This window comes from Glycine soja, chromosome 4, assembly GCF_004193775.1.
Source record: "Glycine soja cultivar W05 chromosome 4, ASM419377v2, whole genome shotgun sequence".
Taxonomy (NCBI): Eukaryota; Viridiplantae; Streptophyta; class Magnoliopsida; order Fabales; family Fabaceae; genus Glycine; species Glycine soja.
The window spans coordinates 17,379,843-17,401,352 of NC_041005.1; the positions used below are offsets into that span (position 1 = coordinate 17,379,843).

General features: G+C 39.4%; 1 protein-coding gene across 3 annotated transcripts in view; it reads left to right on the top strand.

Moving 5' to 3' along the window:
- LOC114409462 (E3 ubiquitin protein ligase RIN2-like) overlaps window positions 1-21,510 on the top strand; it is a 37,498-nt gene that overhangs the window by 9,093 nt on the left and 6,895 nt on the right. For all 3 annotated transcript variants that reach the window (XM_028372934.1, XM_028372932.1, XM_028372933.1), the window contains exons 6-12: window positions 6,091-6,187; window positions 6,295-6,400; window positions 6,739-6,896; window positions 7,000-7,137; window positions 7,221-7,288; window positions 7,372-7,602; window positions 8,659-9,037. In XM_028372934.1, the coding sequence (XP_028228735.1) occupies window positions 6,091-6,187; window positions 6,295-6,400; window positions 6,739-6,896; window positions 7,000-7,137; window positions 7,221-7,288; window positions 7,372-7,602; window positions 8,659-9,037 (1,177 nt within the window). The remainder of the gene's footprint in view (window positions 1-6,090; window positions 6,188-6,294; window positions 6,401-6,738; window positions 6,897-6,999; window positions 7,138-7,220; window positions 7,289-7,371; window positions 7,603-8,658; window positions 9,038-21,510) is intronic.

A 21,510-nucleotide genomic window follows, 5' to 3' on the forward strand; every position in this document is an offset into this window, starting at 1 on the left:
TCTCTTTGATTAATTCTGTCCTCACTGCTCTTCCTATATATCTCCTATCTTTTTTCAAAATTCCCCATAAGGTGGCCCGAAGAGTGATTTCCTTGCAAAGGAACTTTCTATGGGGGGGAGATTCTGATCATAAGAAAATAGCGTGGGTAAATTGGAACAAGATATGTCTCCCCAAGGAGTTTGGAGGCCTTGGAATCAGGGATATTAAGAAATTCAATGCAGCCTTGTTGGGAAGATGGATTTGGGACCTATCTTCTAATCAAGATCAGCTATGGGTTCGAACCTTATCATCCAAATACGGGGGCTGGACAGATCTAATCAATGGCAGAGATAGGCCTTGGCATTCTCAATGGTGGAAGGATCTCAGAAAGCTAGTTAAGCAGCCTGAATTTAGCCCTATTATTCAGCACATGGAGTGGAAGGTAGGGGATGGGAGTTTAATTAATTTCTGGAAGGACAAATGGTTGGGGACTGGTTCTGTCTTGGATCAGCAGTTTAATCAGATGTTCCTCATCAGCAGACAGCAGAATAGTAAGATTTGCGATATGGGTAGCTTATCCAATGGTACGTGGCGTTGGGATTTAAAATGGAGAAGAAACCTCTTTGATCATGAACATGCAGAAGCTGTGACTTTCATGGAGCTGATCAGTAATGTCCAGATCCAACCTCATGTGAAGGATTCCTTGCGTTGGTCAGCAGATTCTTCGGGCATTTACTCTTCTAAGTCAGCCTACAGACTGCTAATTGCTGCTAACAGAGATATTCCTCAGCCAAATATCTACAATTCGTTTTGGAGACTTAACATCCCCCCAAGAGCTGCAGTTTTCGCTTGGAGAATTTTAAAAAACAGGTTACCCACTAGATACAATCTTTTAAAAAGAAACGTATCCATCCCAGATCAAACATGCCCTTTATGTAGCTCTCATCAAGAGGAGGTTGGTCACCTGTTTTTCCATTGTAAAGTCACTACTGTTTTATGGTGGGAGTCTATGAGGTGGATTAAGATGGATGGTCCCTTAGCAGCATCCCCAGCAGATCATTTCATTCAATTCTGTGAAGGCTTTGGAACTGCCACTAACCAATCTCGCCGGCGTTGTTGGTGGATTGCTTTAACTTTCACAATATGGCAGCATAGGAATTCCTTGGTCTTCCAAGGCAAGAGTTTCGATCCTCCAAAAGTGATGGAAGATTCCCTATTCCTGTTATGGTCTTGGCTAAAATCCAGAGACAGGCACTTTAGTGACTCCTTTAATTATTGGTCGTCCAATATAGTGTGTTACTTTGGTTAACTGAATTTCTTCAGTTTTGTTTGGGAAGGGTGTATCTGAGTTTCTCAGTTTTTTTTATGGGCTTTTATTTTCTTATGCTCTCAGATGTATCTTTCACCAGCAGTACCTCTGGTGCTGCTGTGTTTCTTTGATTTTATATATATATAATATTTTGTGGCCCTTCAAAAAAAAAAAAAAAAAAAACTAAACAGTAGATATAAGGTCCTTCTGGGGGTGGTTTTTTGTTTCCAGTTTCGAAATTATTAAAAACTAAATCCAGTTTATGTTTTGAATTTTCAGTTTCAGTTTATTTTGGTTTTTAAATTTTAAAAAGTTGTTGTAAAATAAGTCATGTGAGTTGCACATGTGTTTTAATGAATTTTTTTATTTTCAAAAATACCCTTATCCTCTTCCTTAAACATTACAACATGAACAGATTCATCACATTCATCAGATTGCAACTTCAACATTTATTTTAATAAACCAACATGAAAATGAAAAAAAAATAGAATCAGATTGCAGCATAGTTTTTATTCAACTAAATGAGAATCAACGCAAAAAAACATGAGAAATGATATTTGTACAACAATTTATACAACAAAATACACAACTAAGAGAGAAAGAAATAAAAGGAAAAAATTGAATTTAAATTGTAATAAATGATAGGATTGAGGAGAGAGATGCACACAAAATATGATGTTGTATAAATTGTTGTACAACTTGTTGTTTGTGTATCATATCTCAAAAAATATAGAACCAATATCACATGTGTTCAACTAGTCAGATTGCATCTCATTATGCATTTCAGATCATAAAAAAATGTCAAATTCAGCTGAATCACAATTGCATATCAAACAAAAAGAAAATATAAATAGTATTGCATAACAGCCCGTGCATATTAGTGTCAATATTGCATTAAAAAAGGAGATAAGTATTAAATCCCTGTTCATGGATTAATGAAAAAGGAGATAAATATGCAGCAAAAAACAAAGGGGAAGATCCCCTGTGCGCCTCAAGTGGCAGCGGTGCCACACACTGGTGGAGGTCGGAGATGCGAGCGACGAACGGCGCAAAGAAACGGAGAGACCACCGTGAATGGAGGAGATGGCAGTGTGTGAACAGAGATAACAATGAGAGAGAGAGAGGGGGTGAGACAGAGCGTCGTGGATACCAGCAGAGAGAGCAGCAGTGGCACGCGTGAGAGATAGAGATCAGCATCAGCGCGAGAGAGAGAGAGCAGCACAGCGGTGAGAGAGAGAATCATCAACTGCGCGAGAGAGAGAGCACATTTGAGAGACTGAGAAGAGTGAAGAGACCTTGGGTAAAACCAACCCCACAAATCCTAAAACCTATTTTTATTGTTTGTGGTTTATGGTAAAAGCAGTTTTAAAATGTAGTAAAAATTCAACTTACCGCAGATTTACCCAAACATGCTTTTGTTTTAAAATAGCATTTTAAAACCATAAATCAGAAACTGGCAACCACCCCGAATGGGGCCCAAGTAATTAAAAACAGTACATATAAATGAAAAACATGACAAGTTTCATGAGTTCACAATAGGCAACACCTAACAAACTCATTCAAGAGTTCAATTGTTCAAAACAACAAGAAGAGCTAGGAACAATGATAACCGAACATACTCTTGAATGATTTTGTTTTGTTATCAGGACCTAACAAACTCATTTGAGAGTTCAAAATAACAAAATGATAAAAGCATAACTGCATAATGCAAACATAAAGACTCTAATCATCTTCTGGAACCCCAATATAATCCTCTTCATTGTTATCAATTGGAGCATCTCCCTCTCCCTCTTCTCCATCGGACGCCTCAAAATGATGCAAGATGTCTTGAATCTCATTCTCATGTTCTTCAGGTTCCACATCCTCAAACTCCAAATCCTCATCATTTTGTTGGACCGCTTTTTGCTTCCTTGTTGAAGATCCAGCACCCACTGCCTGTTTTTTAGCAGCAACAACAGTAGCATCATGTCTTCGTGGTTGCTTTCTTCCCTTTGTTTTTCACCTAGTATATATCCTAGTCTCTTCAACCTCTGAAGCCTCATACACACAGTTCTCCAATTTAGTGCTTCATCATCATCAAATACCAAATCATTTCCAGTATCATTATCATCATCCATCTCTCCCACTAACCATTCATTGCTCACATCAATTTCGTTGAGAGAAATTGGATCGATTTCATCTGTAGCATTATATCCCTGTTTGAGTTGCTGGTTGTATTTGACAAACACTAAATCATGCAACTTTTTGTGCTCAAGCATATACCTTTTTTTTAGAATGAATCTGAAACATAAATTAAACTTGCTCAATATCTCAAATACACTCCAAATAAAACTTGACCATCAAAATTAAATAAAAAGCATACTTGCTCAAATACACTCCAGTTCCTTTCACAGCCTAAAGCGTTGCAGGTGCAACTCAGAATCCTTATAGCTAGCTTCTGCAAATTTTGAGTTGGGGACCCAAACATTCTCCACCAATAAGCTACAATTCCAACCAAGCATGACTTAGAAACTAGAACGTTAGAATTCTGAATATGAATTGTAAAATTAAAATTTTAAAAAAAATCAAATTGTAGAAGTTTCTTATTGGGAGAATAGGTAATCCTTTGTGCCATTGCTAATTTAGAGCCAAAGTGATTACCACAAATCTTGTACAAATGCAACTCAGATAGAATTTTCGGTTGCACTTCAAATTCTGGTACCATCTTCTTAATGCAATCCAACATCCCATTCTGGATCTCAAAATCCTATGAAGCACGGGGATGCTTGCTAGGTGGCGTTCCCTGTTTCTGGTATTACACGCGGACGAGGAAGGTGTGGGTATGGCATGGGGACGATGTTGACTTATTGGGTATGGCTGACAAAGACAGGGACGGCAGTTGCCTTTCGTTGGGATGTATTGGGGAAACATGACGGACGAAGGTTTCTGTAATTAGGGGAAACTAGGTTTACATGCTGGGATCATCTATGTAACCTATACAGTCAGAGATTTGGTTCTTTAATTCATGCTGAATAGTTTTGTATTAGGGAACCAAACCTCCACATGGGAGACTGGTGCTTGTACATATAACAGTACCCCTTGTACTGCTTTCATATTAATATATAATTCTCTTTGTGGATCAAAAAAAAAAAAAAAGAAGGGGGAAACCACATTTATTGGCCTATGAAGCTGACAATTCCATCTTTGATCAATGATTTCAAATACATCTTTGTACTTGCTTTCCACCCATCAGAAATAAACATCTTTCTGATATCAGTTTTCTCTTTGTGGAGCCTTTCTAAGGTTAGATATGAAGTGGTAAATCTAGTAATAGTATGTCTCACCAATTCCCTCTGGTTTGTACAATTTCTCAACAAGCTCAAAGTACTAGAATGAGCATAGATAAACTCAACTAGATTGTTTGCCCTTCTAATTGTCTTCTTTATCAAGGGAAGCTTCCCAATGTCTTCAAGCATCAAGTCAATACAATGGGCTGCACAAGGAGTCTAAAATATGTTTTCTTTTCTCCATCAATATCTTACCCGCTGCAACATGGTTGCTCCCATTATCAGTGATAACTTGAACCACATTCTGTTCTCCAACTTCCTCCACAATAACATCCAGCAACTCAAAAAGCGAGGTTGAATGCCAAACCGGCTTGGTACAAAAAGCGAGCAATATGTTGGTGCACCTTCAGAACTTCATTCTTTTCCGTTGACTCTTTTATGTTAGTTTGCCTCAATATCTTATTTTCAGACTGGTTTCATCTGCTGAATTCTTGCAAAACCTGTCCATTGGGCCTTTTTTAGGGGCATTCGTTCTCTTTGCAGCAGAAGCAGCAGCAGTGTCACAGTTCTCAATCTCATCTTCACTGGAATCATATTCAATTGGATAACCTAACTCAGAATCTCTGAAATTTGGCACACTAGCAGTAGCAACACTACTGAACCCACTCTTTTTGCTAGCCATATATTCCTTAAGCTCTGCAACAATGGCTGGTGGGGTCTTTTGCAAGCAGCAACATTACCTGGCTTCCCTACCAAGTGTTCTTTGGCTCTGGTTATTCCTCCCTTGGCGACCTTTGAACAGTAATTACAAACACTGGTGTTTGTATCCCCTTCCACCTGTGGATGACAATACTTCCAACCTGGGTCTGCTATTTTTTCCACCTTGTGTAGTGTGGTTCAGCCATTGTAGAAAAAGGCTGAACGATGAAAAAAACAAAAACAGAAGATCAATAGCTGTTGCCAGAGATAGCAGTCGCCGGAGGAAGGAAAGACAAAAAAAACACAAATAACAGAGCCAAATGCACCGGGGAGGGCAGAGTCGCTGGTGAGGTTGTTGCTGGCATCTAGATTGCCGCCACTGCCGTCACCGGTGTCAGAGTCATTATTGGAGGTTGTCCAGCAGCAGCAGCAATGTTGCAGATGCCATACAGAACCCGCCACGCCACCGCTATTCTTTGGCATTTTGTAAAAAAAAAAAGCCACGCCAAACCGCTATGGCACTACCATAACTGCAATTTGATAACACTGGCTCCTTTGGCATCTCCCTGAAAGTTGACTTTTTTTATTGGAAAGTTGCTGCTGAATGCTGCTCTTTTTCATTGTATGTGCATCATGTCAATCGTTATAGTCTCTAAAGTGTACTTCTGGGGAGCTAACTGTAGAATTTATGATTTTACTTTTTAAATTTATAATATAGTCAATTCACTTTGAATATGTTCAGATTTAATTTTCATGAATGCTGAAACAATCTCTGTTATTATTGTAATTGGATAGCTTCTGAATGCTTCTGACACTTAACTTTTTTATGCTCCTAGGATAAGGTTTTGTCTGACAATATATCGAACACATGGGTCCTCTATGTATCTGTTATTATTCTTTGAGCCTTTCAGTATTGTTTTTGAGACCCTACAGGTATTTAGAATGCATCTTTGCAGATTTGAGATACATTCATCTGGTTAGCTTCCTATGAGGTACTGTTGCCGGGTTTAATGTTGTTTTGTGTGTTATATGATTTGTAGGCCATTTTGATACATGGATTTCAGTTGCTTGACATATGGCTGCATCATTCAGCTTGCAATAGCAATGATTTCCGAACACCTAAACTGCTTGACATGTTAACTGCAGGTAGTTTGGATAAAAATCTGTTTTTTAAACATCGAATAACTCATCAATATGATTGGGATATTAAGAATATGCATCTTTCTGTTCTACACATAATTTAGATTGTCACTACTTTTCCCCCTGGTTGCTCATTTACTTTGATGGTTTGCAATACCAATAAATTGCTATCTTTTTGAAATATAAGTCCTTTCTTTTGTCTGAAAATAAAAGATCACTAATTTACTTATTTCATCGGTTTGTTTGCATGAAAGATGAAGCTTGGTTTTTTAAGTCACAAGATATATCTTTGTGTCCTTGGAGGAACTTAATTCTAGCTTCCTGATTAAGTGGTGTAACTGCAGGTTCATTGTTGGAATTGAAGGGAATTCTCATTCGGAACTTGGGGTTTTTCTTAGACATGGCAACATTTTTTATGGCACTTGGCCATTACTTGTATATATGGTGGCTTCATGGCATGGCTTTCCATCTAGTAGATGCATTCATATTTCTAAATATACGTGTAATTATTTCATTCTTGATTCTTCATGAATTTTACTATCCACAGAAATTTAACTGACATTTGCATATTAACTACTTGTAATCATTGATGTTGTTTTGAGCAGGCATTGCTTAGTGCAATAATAAATCGCATAAAAGGCTTTATCAGGCTAAGGATAGCTCTAGGAACACTTCATGCAGCTCTTCCTGATGCAACAACTGAGGAGCTAAGAGCATATGATGATGAATGTGCTATTTGTAGAGTATGCTAGTTTGCTGCCCTCTGATTGATCTTGGTATTGGTTGGATATATTTTTAAATAATATTATGAATGCGTTTATGATAGGAACCAATGACTAAGGCTAAAAGGCTAAACTGCAATCATCTCTTCCATCTTGCATGTTTGAGATCTTGGTAGGGTTGCTTTTATGGACTTTTATCCTTTTCTATTTGGGTTAATCTTATTGAGATACTATTGGTTGCTTTACTGATTCCAGGTTGGATCAAGGCCTGACTGAGATGTATACTTGTCCAACATGCCGAAAGCCACTTTTTGCGGGTGTGCCTGAAAATCAAACAAACTCCGATGTGGGGACGATATCTAGTGATGAGCAACTTGCACGGCAAATAAGTGCTGGATTGGATCGGCCAAACTCTGCTAGGCATACCATGCCTGCAGGATTGTATCCAAATCAGACACTAAACACTCCTGAAGGTGTTCCTTGGAGGTTCAATCTTCATACTCAATGCTACATGGGCTTATCTCTCTTTTTTGAATTTAGCTGTTATTTATTTGTTAAAAATGTAGTTTTGAAAAGTTATTAAGCCACAACTGAAGGTGATACAAAATTCGTAAGCACAGATGCCTAACAAATGAAAACGCTAATAATAAAAGCAAAGAAATAAACTCAATAGAACTCCTCAATCACTCAGTTGAACTTAAGGAAGCACCTGGAATCCTGGAGGTAGTCAATTAAGCAGTTATTTCAATAAAAGAGCATGAATGGAATCTCTGCTGGAGATCCTTGATCTATTTTTTTTTCCAACCATAAACACCACAACCCTGAAAAAGGAGGACACAGCAGCATGGTCTTGTATTTCTTTGTTCTACCAAAGCCTCTGAAAAAATGAATTGAAAGTGTGATTGTAGAGGCTGGTGAAACCCAGAGTAAGCAAAAGAATTCCAAGGTGGCAATTCTGAAGTTGACTGGCCACTTCTCAATGTTGTGAAAATGACTGTGACCCCGAACTTTGAAAACACATGAAATGGATATCAGGGGATGTAGCTGTTTAGGTCCTTTAAGTCTTTAAAAGATATTTGTAAAAGTAGAGAAGGGGAACAAACTTTTTGTTCACTGAATTTATCTTTTGCAAACGATTTGGAAGAGAAATTTATCTTTTTCAAATCAAATACTTTAAGAAATACAAGCACCAGATCCTTTAAAATGTTTATATTGTCTCCTAATGATGCTATTTCTTATGTTTAGGAACTTCATTTTTTGAATGAAGAAGTATAGTTGTATCCATCTATTGGACTCTGTAAAAGGAAATATGTTCAATAATCAAAATAAATAAAGGATATTGACTCTACAATAACTACCGTAAGGAAATATTACCTAACTCCCTCTTATTTGATTTATTGCAAGAAAAGAATGGTTGATTACTTTTTTTCTTCTTTTTATTGACAAACCTAGTAGTTACCCACTGCATTTAAAATATATAGATTTGTTATCTTGCATGTATTGATGCATTCTCTTTTGCTGATTTTACTTTTTCTTATCTAGGGGTGCAGGGCTGGACTCAGGTTGGTGGCATTCTTGGCCAAATCAAGGTGTTGATGGGGCTGGTCCATCTACTGCTATCAGAACAGTTGGATTGGGAAGAGTTCAAATGATGATGAGGCATCTTGCATCGGTTGGAGAAACCTATGCTCAGACTGCCTTTGAAGATACCGCGTGGAACCTTTGGCCCATTAATCCCTCTCAGGCTTCTGCAAGTGGTTCAACCATTTCTCCCCCTGGTGGAAGATTGCCAGAAAGAACTGGTAGTTTACATTTAAGGAATGCTTCACAGTCAGCTAATGATGATGTTGCAAATATACTTGCCATGGCTGAGACTGTTCGGGAGGTTCTACCTCATATTCCGGATGACATGATATTCCAGGTGTGTTTTGGATATTTGCATTATATAATGTGCCAGAGTTTTCAAAACCATTTCCATTCATTAGAGAAATTTTGTTTAAGCATTTAATATTGGGTATGTGTGATGGTTGAGGGCCAATAAATGAAGTTTATAATGTAACTTTGTAGTTTCACTTGTCTGTACTTTAAGATGCTGTTGTAGTAACATCTCTTTAGAAGGGCACTGTAGTGGTCTGTTATTCTTGACTTTCTTCGTTGTATTATGTTCATTTTAATGTCACCAAAGCCTTTAATATTGGAAAACGATTGATGTAATGTAGCAGTCTATTAGTGATACTGCTCAATCATTTGCATTTTTTTTTTTTTGATCAGCAAAACTAAATATATTATATATATATGATCAAAACAGTACCAGAGGTGTAGTACAAAGGGATATACATCCTCATATCTAGACACCAAAATAAGGTATTCTAGATATTAGGAGAACATGTATTTTGTTCTAATTGTAACACCCATTACATAAGAAAACCCCGCCTAATATTGCTTGACCATTGATTTAGATGGATTGTGAAATGTTTCTCAAAATGTCTAAGCCAAGTCCAGGTCAAGAAAATAGCTTCATCAAACAATCTATTAGCATCAAATTCTGCATTTGAGAATAGAATTCTGTTTCTTAATTTCCAAATAGCCCAAGTTACCGCCAACCACCAATATCTCCACCTCTTAACCCTTAACCCTTCTGCCTGGATGAAAATATGCTGGAGAAAGTGTTGTTTAGGCCCGAGAGGAAAGGCACTTTTTAAGTTCAACCAAGACATCGATTCCCACCAAATTGGTTGGATCAAGATGCAATGGAAGAACAGATGAGATGCCTCCTCTTCAGCACCCCTGCAAAAAGGACAACGCAAATCCTGAATCTGTACTTGTCTCCTATGCAGATTCATCCTTGTTGGTAGTCTGTCCACTTGAAGCTTTGAATATGTGAGGAGGAAAACTTTTCACTAACTTGCTTAGTTTTATTTCATTCAAATAACATATATATATACAAATAGGAGAGAGACAGCTTTACAAGCTTTGACAAGACAGTACACACTGCTGTCTTCTACAACAAGATAAAATAGGGAAATCTACTCTAAAGATACATCTAATAATACCCATAATTATAACACTCCCCCTCAAGCTGGAGCATATAAATTATATGCACCAAGCTTGGAACATATAAACTGAATTCTAGGCCCCCTTAAGGATTTAGTCAAAATATCTGCTGGCTGATCATTGGAATTAATGAATTCAGTGACAATCTCTTTAGACAGTAGCTTCTCCCGAATAAAGTGACAGTCAATCTCTGTGTGCTTGGTTCTCTCATGGAAGACTGGATTTGAAGCAATATGAAGAGCAGCCTGATTATCACAATACAACTTCATTTGCATCACTTTGCAGAATTTCAACTCTTCAAGAATTTGTTTGACCCACATAAGTTCACATGTAACTACAGCCATAGATCTATATTCAGCCTCTGCACTAGATCTAGCAACAACAGTTTGCTTCTTACTTTTCCAAGAAATAACATTCCCTCCAATAGAGACACAATATCCGGATGTGGATCTCCTATCCATAGGACAACCAGCCCAATCTGCATCACAATATCCAGATACTTGTGTATTACCTTTGTCTTCATAAAGTAATCCTTGACCTGGAGCTCTTTTAATGTATCTAAGAATACGCATAACAACATTCCAATGATCAACACGAGGATTATGCATAAATTGGCTCACCACTCCAACATCAAAGGAAATATCAGGTCTTGTAATGGTGAGATAGATGAGTTTTCCCACAAGTCTTCTATATCTCTCGGGATCAGAATACATTTCACTCTGATCTGCAAGAAGCTTCAGATTCGGATCCATAGGACTATCAACAGGTCTACAATTCTGCATGCCTGTTTCCTCCAAAAATGTCAAGGGCGTACTTCCTTTGAGAGATCATAATACCATCTCCTGACTGAGCCACCTCAATACCAAGGAAGTACTTCAAATATCCCAGGTCTTTGGTTGAAAATGACTAAATAAGTGCTCCTTTAGCTGAATAATCTTAGAAGCATCATTCCCTGTAATCACTATATCATCAACATATACTATCAAGTAAACACATTTTCCAGGGGATGAATGACAATAAAAAACAGAATGATCAGCCTCACTACGTTTCAACCCAAAAAGTTGAACAATATGACTGAATTTACCAAACCAAGCCCGAGGGGATTGCTTCAACCCATAGAGAGATTGATGCAACTTACAAACAAGACCATACTCCCCCTGAGCAACAAACCCAGGAGGTTGCTCCATATAAATTTCTTCCTCAAGATCACCATGAAGGAATGCATTTTTAATATCAAGCTGATGGAGAGGCCAATGACGCATGGCAGCCATAGCAAGAAAGAGACGGACAGTAGTGATCTTAGCTACCGGAGAGAAGGTGTCACAATAATCAAGGCCATATATCTGAGTATAGCCTTTAGCTACTAATCGAGCCTTAAGTCGATCAGTTTCACCATTAGGCCCAACTTTAACTGCGTAGACCCATCTACAACCCACAGCCTTCTTACCGGGAGGAAGAGAAACAAGTTCCCAAGTACCACTATGTTCAAGAGCCTGCATTTCATCAATCATAACTTGTCTCCATCTAGGATGACTAAGTGCCTCATGAATATTAGAAGGGACAGAATGTGAAGATAGAGAGAAAACAAACGAAGAATATAAAGGAGACAAACGATGATAACTCAAAAAGTTTAGATAGGATGAAGATTACGAGAGGATCTAGTACCTTTTCGGATGGCAATGGGCCAATCTGAATCAGAGGGATGAGAAGTAGCAGGATCCATGGCTTGAGGATTGATTGAAGAAGGAGGAGAATCATGAGGAGAAGCTTCAAGTACTGAAGGACCAACTGGCTGTATCCTGCATTGGTTTGTGAGAAGAGGTGGAGAAGCAACATCAGTTGGATGAGGTGGAGAAGAAGGAACCTCACTGACATCTGGATTTGAGGTATCTAAAGGACATGGAGAGGGAATTGGAAGGACATTCTGGATGGAAGAAGAATGGTCAGTAGATGATGGGTAGAATGGTGTGTCTTCAAAGAAGGTTACATCTGCAGACATGTAGTATCGCCTGGTGGATGGTGAGAAGCATTTGTAACCCTTTTGAAGAGGAGAATAACCTAAAAAGACACACTTGATTGCGCGGGCAGAAAGTTTGTCTAAACCAGGAGAGAGATCATGAACAAAACAAGTACAACCAAACACTTTAGGTGGAACATGGAATAAATGATCATGAGGGAAAATGATTGAGTGAGGAATTTGATTCTCAAGAGAGGAGGAAGGCATTCTGTTAATTAGGAAACAAGCAGTAAGCATCGCATTCCCCCAATGGTGTGTGGGAACATGAGAGGCTAACATTAGTGATCGTGTGATGTCAAGGAGATGACGATTTTTCCTTTCGGCGATACCATTTTGTTGTGGTGTATGGGGACATGTAGATTGATGTAGAATGCCTTTTGAAGATAACAAAGAGGAGAAATCATGAGAAATACTCTTTGGCATTATCACTTCTGAAAACCTGAATTGTTGTTTTAAATTGGTTTTCAATCTCATTGAGGAAGGACATGAAAATAGGCAAAAGTTCAGATCTGTCTTTCATTAAATAAACCCAAGTACATCTAGAAAATTCATCAATAAAAGTTATAAAATATCGAAAACCAAAAGAGGAAACACGACTTGGTCCCCAAATATCAGAATGAATGATAGAGAAGGCTGAATTACATCTTTGAACAGTTTGTGGAAATGAGGACCTAACATGTTTTCCTAGTTGACAAGGTTCACATTCTAAGACTCGAAGATTCTTCAAACTAGGGACCATCATTTTCAGTTTTGGTAGACTTGGGTGACCTAGACGATCATGCAAAAGTTTGGGGTTTGAAGTTGCTGAACAAAAAACAGAAAAGTTGGGCTTCAAGTAGTAAAGTCCTCGTGATTCACGTCCTTCTCCAATCAGTCGACCCGTGCCATGTTCCTGGATAACAAAAGAATTAGCGGTAAAGGTTACTGAGCAATTTAATGAACGGATTAACTGACTCAATGAAATTAAATTGTAGGGACATTGAGGAATAAACAAAACAGAATCCAACTTCAATGAGGAAGATAAAGACACTTGACCACTCCCTTGAGCTGCAACTTTGGAACCATTAGCCACAGTAACAAGATGAGAAATTTTTAGAAAAGAAATGGATGTAAAAGAAGACTTGTTACGAGAAATATGATCAGAGGCACCTGAATCAAGTATCCAAGGACTGGGACCATCGATAGATTGAGAAATACATGTTGTTGAATAACATGGTACAGAGGAAGATGAAGTCTGGCTGTTGGATTTCTCAGATTTCAGCTTAAAATATTCTTGATATTCTTTATCAGAGAACTTAGATTCTGATTTTTCGGTTTCGGTCTGAGTTACCTGAGCTACTTTGTCAGGGAAGTCATGCAAGGAGTAACAAGTCTCTTGTGTGTGGCCCATCCTCTTGCAATATGTGCATTGAGGACGTCCACCTCTCCCACCGCGGCCTCTTCTACTGTTACGTCCTCCCCCTCTCCCACGAGGTGCAACCATGGCTGACGTCTCCACTACATCAGCCGGATTTTCTTCTTTCAATGCATGGGGAACACGAAGCAGCCTAGTGATGAGAGAATCCATCGATGGAACCTGATCTCCAGCTAAGACTTGATCACGAACGTGATCAAAGTCTGAATGTAGACTCCTCAAGATGAGAACCATATTGAACTTATCTAGCTTTCTATTCACTTCCTCCAACGATTCAGCCACAAGGAGCCTCTTCAATTCTTCCACTGCTGCCCGAGCTTTACCTATGTGTGCAATCATATCGTGGTTGGTTTGTTTGAGAGCTGTGACCTTCATGGTTGCATCAAACAAACTCTGAATATCATTGGCAAAGATTTCCCGGGCCTTTTTCCAAAAAGAGCAGCATGTTTTGAACGATATGAGAATCTCCAAAACATCTGCCTCAACTGACTGCCATAAGACAGCACAGAGCTGATAATCTAACTTTTCCCACTCAGGTCTCTTATCATCCGGAACTGCCTCAGCATCTTTTTCAAGATGGTCATGATGCCCTTGCCCAAGGAACCACAGTTCTATTGAAGCAGACCAGGATAAGTAATTTTTCCAATTGAGCTTTGCTGTTGTGATAGTGGGAGTTCTAGAAAACGAAAGTACTGGGCCAGACGAAGCCATTTTCACTCACAGATCAAAGGAAACTAAAGTAGAGAGACAAGGAAGGCACAAGGTCACTCAACGAAGTGCCGAAACCAAAAACTAATGGCTGATATGGACTCAGGAGAGCCCGACGAGACGGTCGGAAGCAAATGCGCGCGTTTCCGGCAAGGGGAGGGCGGCACGTGGTGGTCACGCGCCGGCGTTTGGCGCGCACGGAGACGGCGCGTGGGGAAGCTCCTGGCCCAGCGGTTAGTTGGGCTGGGTTGCGCTCCTCGAGGCGCACAGAACCCTGTAGTTGCCGGTTGAAACGGCCGGCGGCGGACGGCGGCGGTTACGACCCGCTCTGGTACTAACTTGAAGCTTTGAATATGTGAGGAGGAAAACTTTTCACTCACTTGCTTAGTTTTATTTCATTCAAATAACATATATATATACAAATAGGAGAGAGACAGCTTGACAAGCTTTGACAAGACAGTACACACTGCTGTTTTCTACAACAAGATAAAATAGGGAAATCTACTCTAAAGATACATCTAATAATACCCATAATTATAACATGTCCCTTATTAACCGCCAAGCGAATACCGTTATCTTGCTAGGAATTCTAATCTTCCATAATTCCTTACACCATTCCTCTTGCCGACCTCCTGTAATAGTTTCCAAAATCAGATTATATGCGCTGCTTGTCGAATAATTTCCTGATTGATCACCTAACCACTCCCATTGATCTGATCCTTGCTGCTGAATGTTCATGCCTTCGATCTCCCTTAGGAAATTGATGGCTGACTCGATTTCATTATCAAACAGCGATCTTCTCCACATAAAATGCCACTCCCACCCTGAATGTAGATGATGTCCCATCTGTCTAATGGTTTGGTTCTGCTGTGATGATATTAGATACAGTCTAGGATATCTCTCTGCTAAAGGTTGTTGCTGACTCCACTTGTCTTCCCAGAACCTAATCTTATCCCCACCTACGACCTTCCACCTCATTTTGCTGTGAACGATGTCTCCCTGATGTGCAAAATTTACTGTTTGTTTTAAATCCTTCCACCACACAGTTTGGTGTCCTTCCCTCCCTGCTTCATGAAGACTCCTCCACCCTTCATATTTTGACTCCAACACTCTGGACCATATCTCTCCCTTCTCTTGCATTAGATTCCACTTACACTTGCCAAGCAATGCAAGGTTAAAGGTATCAATATCTTTAATCCCCAGCCCACCTTTTTCCTTTGGCAAACATACTTGGTCCCATTTAATCCTTGCGATCTTATTTTGATCTAGTCCTCCACCCCACAAAAATCAAAGTTGTATCCTTTTTAGCCTTTCCACCACTGTTTTTGGGATCTTGAAAAAAGACAAGAAATAAATTGGGATTGATGTTAGTGCAACCTGAATTAATGTCACTCTCCCCCCCATGAGATATATCTTTGTTTCCATTTTGCCAATTTCCTCTCATATTCGTGGACGATGTTGTCCCACATTTGTGTTCGCCTCGGATTAGCCCCTATAGGTATGCCAAGATATGTAAAAGGAATAGTTAGCAGACTGCAGTTTAGATATTTAGCCGCATCACTCTTCCACTGGTCTGAAACCCCAAAAGCTCCAAAGTAACTCTTTGCATAATTGATTTTTAGGCCTGCGATTAACTCAAAAGCCCTCAAAGTAGTCTTTAAAGCTCTCACAGTTTCCATATTTGCTTCTCCAAAAAATATGGTGTCATCCGCATATTGTAAAATACTTATGTCAACCTTTTTAGATCCCACTGGATAGCCTTTGTACATATTTTCAGCTACTGCCTTTCTCAGTAAACCAGATAAGGCTTCCACCACCACATTAAACAGGAAGGGTGCTAGCGGATCCCCCTGTCTAATTCCTTTTTGAGGTAGGAACTCAGTTGTGGGACTTCCATTCACCAAAACTGACATTGACATAGACTTTATACTTCCTTCAATACATTTGATCCATCGAGAGCTGAATCCAAACCTTCTTAACATGTACAACAAGAATTCCCAAGATACCGAATCGTATGCCTTCTCAAAGTCTATTTTAAATATAAGGCAAGGCTTGTGGTTCTTTTTTGCTTCATCTATTATCTCATTGGTGATAAGTACACTCTGCAGCAAGTGTCTACCTTCAATGAAAGCAAATTGTGTTTCCTCAATTATTGCTGGCATCACTTTTCTGATTCTGTTTTCAAGCAATTTCGCCACTATCTTGTACATGCATCCAATTAAGGAGATGGGTCTATACTCTCCCAAATGTTGTGGGTTTGATATCTTGGGAATAAGAGCTATAAAAGAAGCATTACAACCTTGGGGAATAGCAACATTAGCTTGAAACTCGTGGATATATCTAAATATATCATGCTTTAATGTATCCCAGAACTGCTTTATGAATCTGAAATTAATGCCATTAGGACCTGGGCTCTTATCATTGCCACACTCCCAAACTGCATTCTGTATTTCTATCTCCTGAAAAGGGGCCACAAGCATGGAATTCTGCTGTTGATCTATGGTTTTGAAACTAATACCATCAATCTTAGGTCTATGAATATCTGCTTCTTGAAATCTCTTGGAAAAGAAGGTTCTGATTTCTTCCTTCACCTTGTTAGGTTCATCTATCCATATACCCCCAATGAGTAGTCCTTTAATGCAATTTCTGTTTCTATTTACATTCATCCTGATATGGAAATATCTAGTGATACAATCACCCTCCTTTAGTCATCTTGATCGAGATTTCTGCCTTAGCAATGATTCATGGGCTTGGGCAGCCATCCACAAAGCTTCCTGCAGCTGCTTTCTTTTACAAATTTCCAGATCAGTCAGCTGTCTATGTAGTGTGTCCTCCTCTAGCTTATTTAGCTTCTCTTCCAGGTTCTGGACTTTTTTAAAGCTATCTCCATATTGTTCCTTGTTCCATATCTTTAGTCTGCACTTCAGCCTTTTGATTTTTTCTTTTAATACATATGCTCTCCATCCTGAAACTTGGACAGAATTCCAGCATTGATGTACTACTTCTCTGAAGGACTTATCTGTTAACCAGCAATTTAATATCCTAGAAGGTTTAGGACCCCAATCAACATTGTTAGCTCTAAGTAGAATAGGACAGTGGTCCGAAAAATTTCTTGGTAAGGTAAACTGCACACTTTCTGGCCATGTGTCCCTCCATTCAGGGGATATTAATGCCCTGTCTAGTCTGCTTTTAGACTCACCATTTGGTCTAAACCAAGTGTATTGTCTGCCCACAGAAGGAACCTCCAAGACCTCCAAATCATCAATCCATTCATTGAATTCTTGAATACTATTGTCTCCAAGTAGCCTTTCAGATTTTCCAATTCTCTCATTTGGGTTCCTTATGCAATTAAAGTCCCCAAGCACACACCATAATCTTACTTGGGATGATTGTTTCAGCTGTCTCACTGAATCCCACAATATTCTCTTGTTGTGTATGTCACAAGGAGAATATATTGTCACAATGCATATTTTCTGGGCTTCTCTGATGCATTCTCCTTCCAAGTAAATGAATCCATTTCCAATGACCTTATTTTGTAGCTTGAAAGCTGTTTCAGTCCACATGCACAAAATGCCACCAGCTGAATTGTTTGCAGGCTGCATCTCCCACATAACTTCAGTACTTCCCCATAGAGTCTGACATAATGACTTATCAATAGTGTCTTTCTTAGTCTCCTGAAGACATATATGAATATTTTCTTTGTTGATCAATCTCCTTATGGCAGCCCATTTTACTCCCCTCCCCAGACCTCTAACATTATATGAGGCTATATTCATGGATCCATTACATTAGCTCCCAACCTCTCAGCTTCTATCTTGTCTCTGGTCTCCATACTACTTAATTTTTGTAGAATTTTGCTTTGCTGGTCATCTTCTATGTTTTCCACTGTCACCCCCAATTGTTGGATCATTTCCCACATTTTAATTGCTTCCTGGGTCTGTATATTATCTGTATTTGCCTCCTCTTCAAAGTCTCTGTTGATATCTCTTGTCCCACTGCTAGAGTTATTTCTTCTGTTATCTTGCTGTATGTTATTTGGTTGCTCATAGTTTGCCTTCATTTGTATTTGCCCTTCTAGCCTTTGATGTCTCCTATGGGACCAACTCTCGCGGGAGTATACCTGCCAGTTACATCCCATTTCATTTTTATTTTTGGAGGGGGTGTGGCCCAAGTAGCTTGTAGGTTCATTAAGTAATATGGATGGCTGGCCCAAGTTAGGCCCATATTGTAATGTCATATTCTGATGTTCAAAGCATTCTTCTATGTCATGTGCCCCGTCATTTACCAAAAGCCTGCTTTCCTTTTGTTGATGTGTTCTTTGCTGCATAATCACGTGGAGGTGAAGGGGGCTGACACTGTACACCACTAGTCTCCCCCTTCTCTCTCTGCCTATTTTGGTGAAAGACACAGGCTCGTATCTCTTGACCGTTGAAGTAGCTTTCCACAGTTGGGAACTTTGCTGCATGCGTCTCGATATTGGCATTGACCGTTTCCTCATCATTCTTTCCAGTCATTACCCGCGGGCCTTCCTCCTTATCCATCGGGTCTTCGGTCTGCTTCCATCTAGTGGGCATTCCAGTCAGTGTCGTGTCTCCGACGCCGGTGTTTGGCACAATAGAGCTATGTGGGGAGTTGGAGCGCTGATTCAACGGCGAGTCTCGCGTCAGCTCTCGGTTTGTACCCGCAAAAGTTGTCGCTTGTAGAAATTCGTCTCCGGCAAGGCTATCGGCAGATTCCCTTTCTTCCGACGAGTCACTGTAACTGCTGCCCCTACTGTGGTGCTCACAACTCATGGACCCGCACTCCTCAACAGCAGAAACTTTGAAGGTTTCGTCGTCGACGTGAACTTAAATGACGTGCTTGATCGTCGGCGGCCATGGGGTCCTGATGAGGACTCGTGCCCTATCCACTTGTCGTTTAGTTTCGACATCCTCGTCTACATCCACCATGTCTCCCATAGTCCCAACTATCTGCCTGATACGATTCTTGTCCCAGACTTGAAGTGGAATACCCCAGCAGTGGACCCACACCATTCTATTTCCGGTGCGAAGATTTGGCTTCCACTTCTCCAACGAATAGAAATGAGATATAGTTCCATGTAATCCGCCGTTCATGAGTCGTTCAGCTTCGTCTTCATTCATTCCAGTTAAAAGAACTTGATCATCCCCTAAGTATCGCGGGGCTAAATCCAGTCCCAGCTCCCATCTCAACTCCTCTTCCAACATTTCGAACCTGGCGGGGTTGGTCAGTCGTCCAACCCATGCGTCCTCTAACCACTTGGTTTCTTCTTTGTTCACATTTAAGTGTACTGAGGAAGTGTTGCTTTCGTCCCGTCAAACAGGTTGCTTTTGGTCCTGTCTTCGTGGCTGAGTGGTGTTTTTCTTTCTCACGACATCCGCGTACGGTAGTGCTGTTCTCTGGCATTGCTGCATGGTTCGCTGAAATCGTGTGGGCATGTCTCCTCTTTCGTTCTTTGCTTGTCTACCCATGTCTTCATGTGTTCGTCTCTCTTGATTATACTTGGGAATATTGTCAAAGAGCTTCTGACCTCCAATGACAATGTTATCTAGCTGCCTTGCCATCTGCTGTACGTCTCGGACCCCTTTAAATTGGACGAAACCGTATCTTCTTCCATTGTAGTTCCTTCGATTGGGTATGAAGATTTCTCTTACATCACCCCATCTTTTGAAATGCTGCCAGAGTTCATTCTCTGTGATATCATCCGTAAACCTTGTAAAGTAAAATGAAGAGATATCTGTGTGATCTCTCCAGTTTACTATAGCTGCCTTCTGCTGTGCTCTTCCTCTTGTCTCGGCATACCTCACATGGGGTTCCTTTCTAAGGCTCACACGATTCCTCACACCTCTCTTGGCTCTACTCGTCACTCTTACCCACCCAGTGTCTCTCTCCACACACTCCTCTCTCTCATCTCTCTCCTCTCTCTCCTTTCTCTTTCTCATCTCCTAAGACGCTTACATATGTATCTATAAACTCAATGTAACTCCAGTTGATTTCTTCTTTGCTGTATTCTTCCTCATTTTATGACTTTCTTAATACTTGGATAAGAATGTATTGAAGGGTAAATGAAATGATCTGATATCATGTTTATAAAAATGGTGGATGGAATTGGTTTGGCTGACTTTTGTAATATGAAAAATTTAAGAAAAATTGGTTGTAGGGGTAACAAGTCTACAAAATGTTATTTCTTTAATATTTTGTTTTTCTTTGGATTGCATGTATCGGTCAGTCTTTTTATTATGTAGCTGTTTCATATATAAGAAAATGAATGATCCATTATTGGGTGAAACATACAAGTGAACTGATATAGAATTGCTATAATAAAAACATGATATTCGCAAGCACACTTCGGCTACTGATATTTGATGAATATCAGTGTACAAGGAAGATAGATAATAGATTACACTCTGATATGGGAAGAAAGAAAAGAGATAGAACAGCTATGATGGTGTGTAAACCTTCCTACTTCAAACCCAGAAACCATATCAAATGACATCCTGCACTCCCTCCCTTGTCTCATATACCATTCAACCTTATCCTTCTAGCTCATGTGAGACATTAACCTACTGCCTTCTCTTTATTAATCCTCACAAAGACATTAGTAATAGGAAAATATCTGTACTGTCACAAACCCATAAACTTTACTTGTGGCTATAGCAGGCAACTAAAGAAATTGTCTAGGTAGTTAGTATACCCTTAAAGTTTCTCAGTGAATGAAGTATCTCCCAAATTCTGTCAATGACATAATGGCATGAGATGGATAACTTTTACGATCATTGATGATACATGTCATTGTCAGAGTTCATTTTCAACTTCTCAAGGACAAAGTATGCTTGTTATGAACAAAACTAAAAAAATTGATGCTGAAAATTTTCGTCATATTGGATTGCCACCTCTGATTACTGTTCTGCATCCTATAGTTGATGTTGATAGACTTTGGATAAAGGTGCTGATTCCAAGACATAAAGTATGCAGGTGTAGAAGTTTTTACTCGACCAACCAATCAGAAATCATCTTAGTATGACTTTTAAGATATTTATTATAAAAGTCAACAAATTCATCATCCAGGAAGGATGATTTGTGATTGAAGGACAATATATATATATATATATATATATATATATATATATATATATATTGTATTGTCGAAGAATGTGACACTGATGCAACTACTTGAGATACA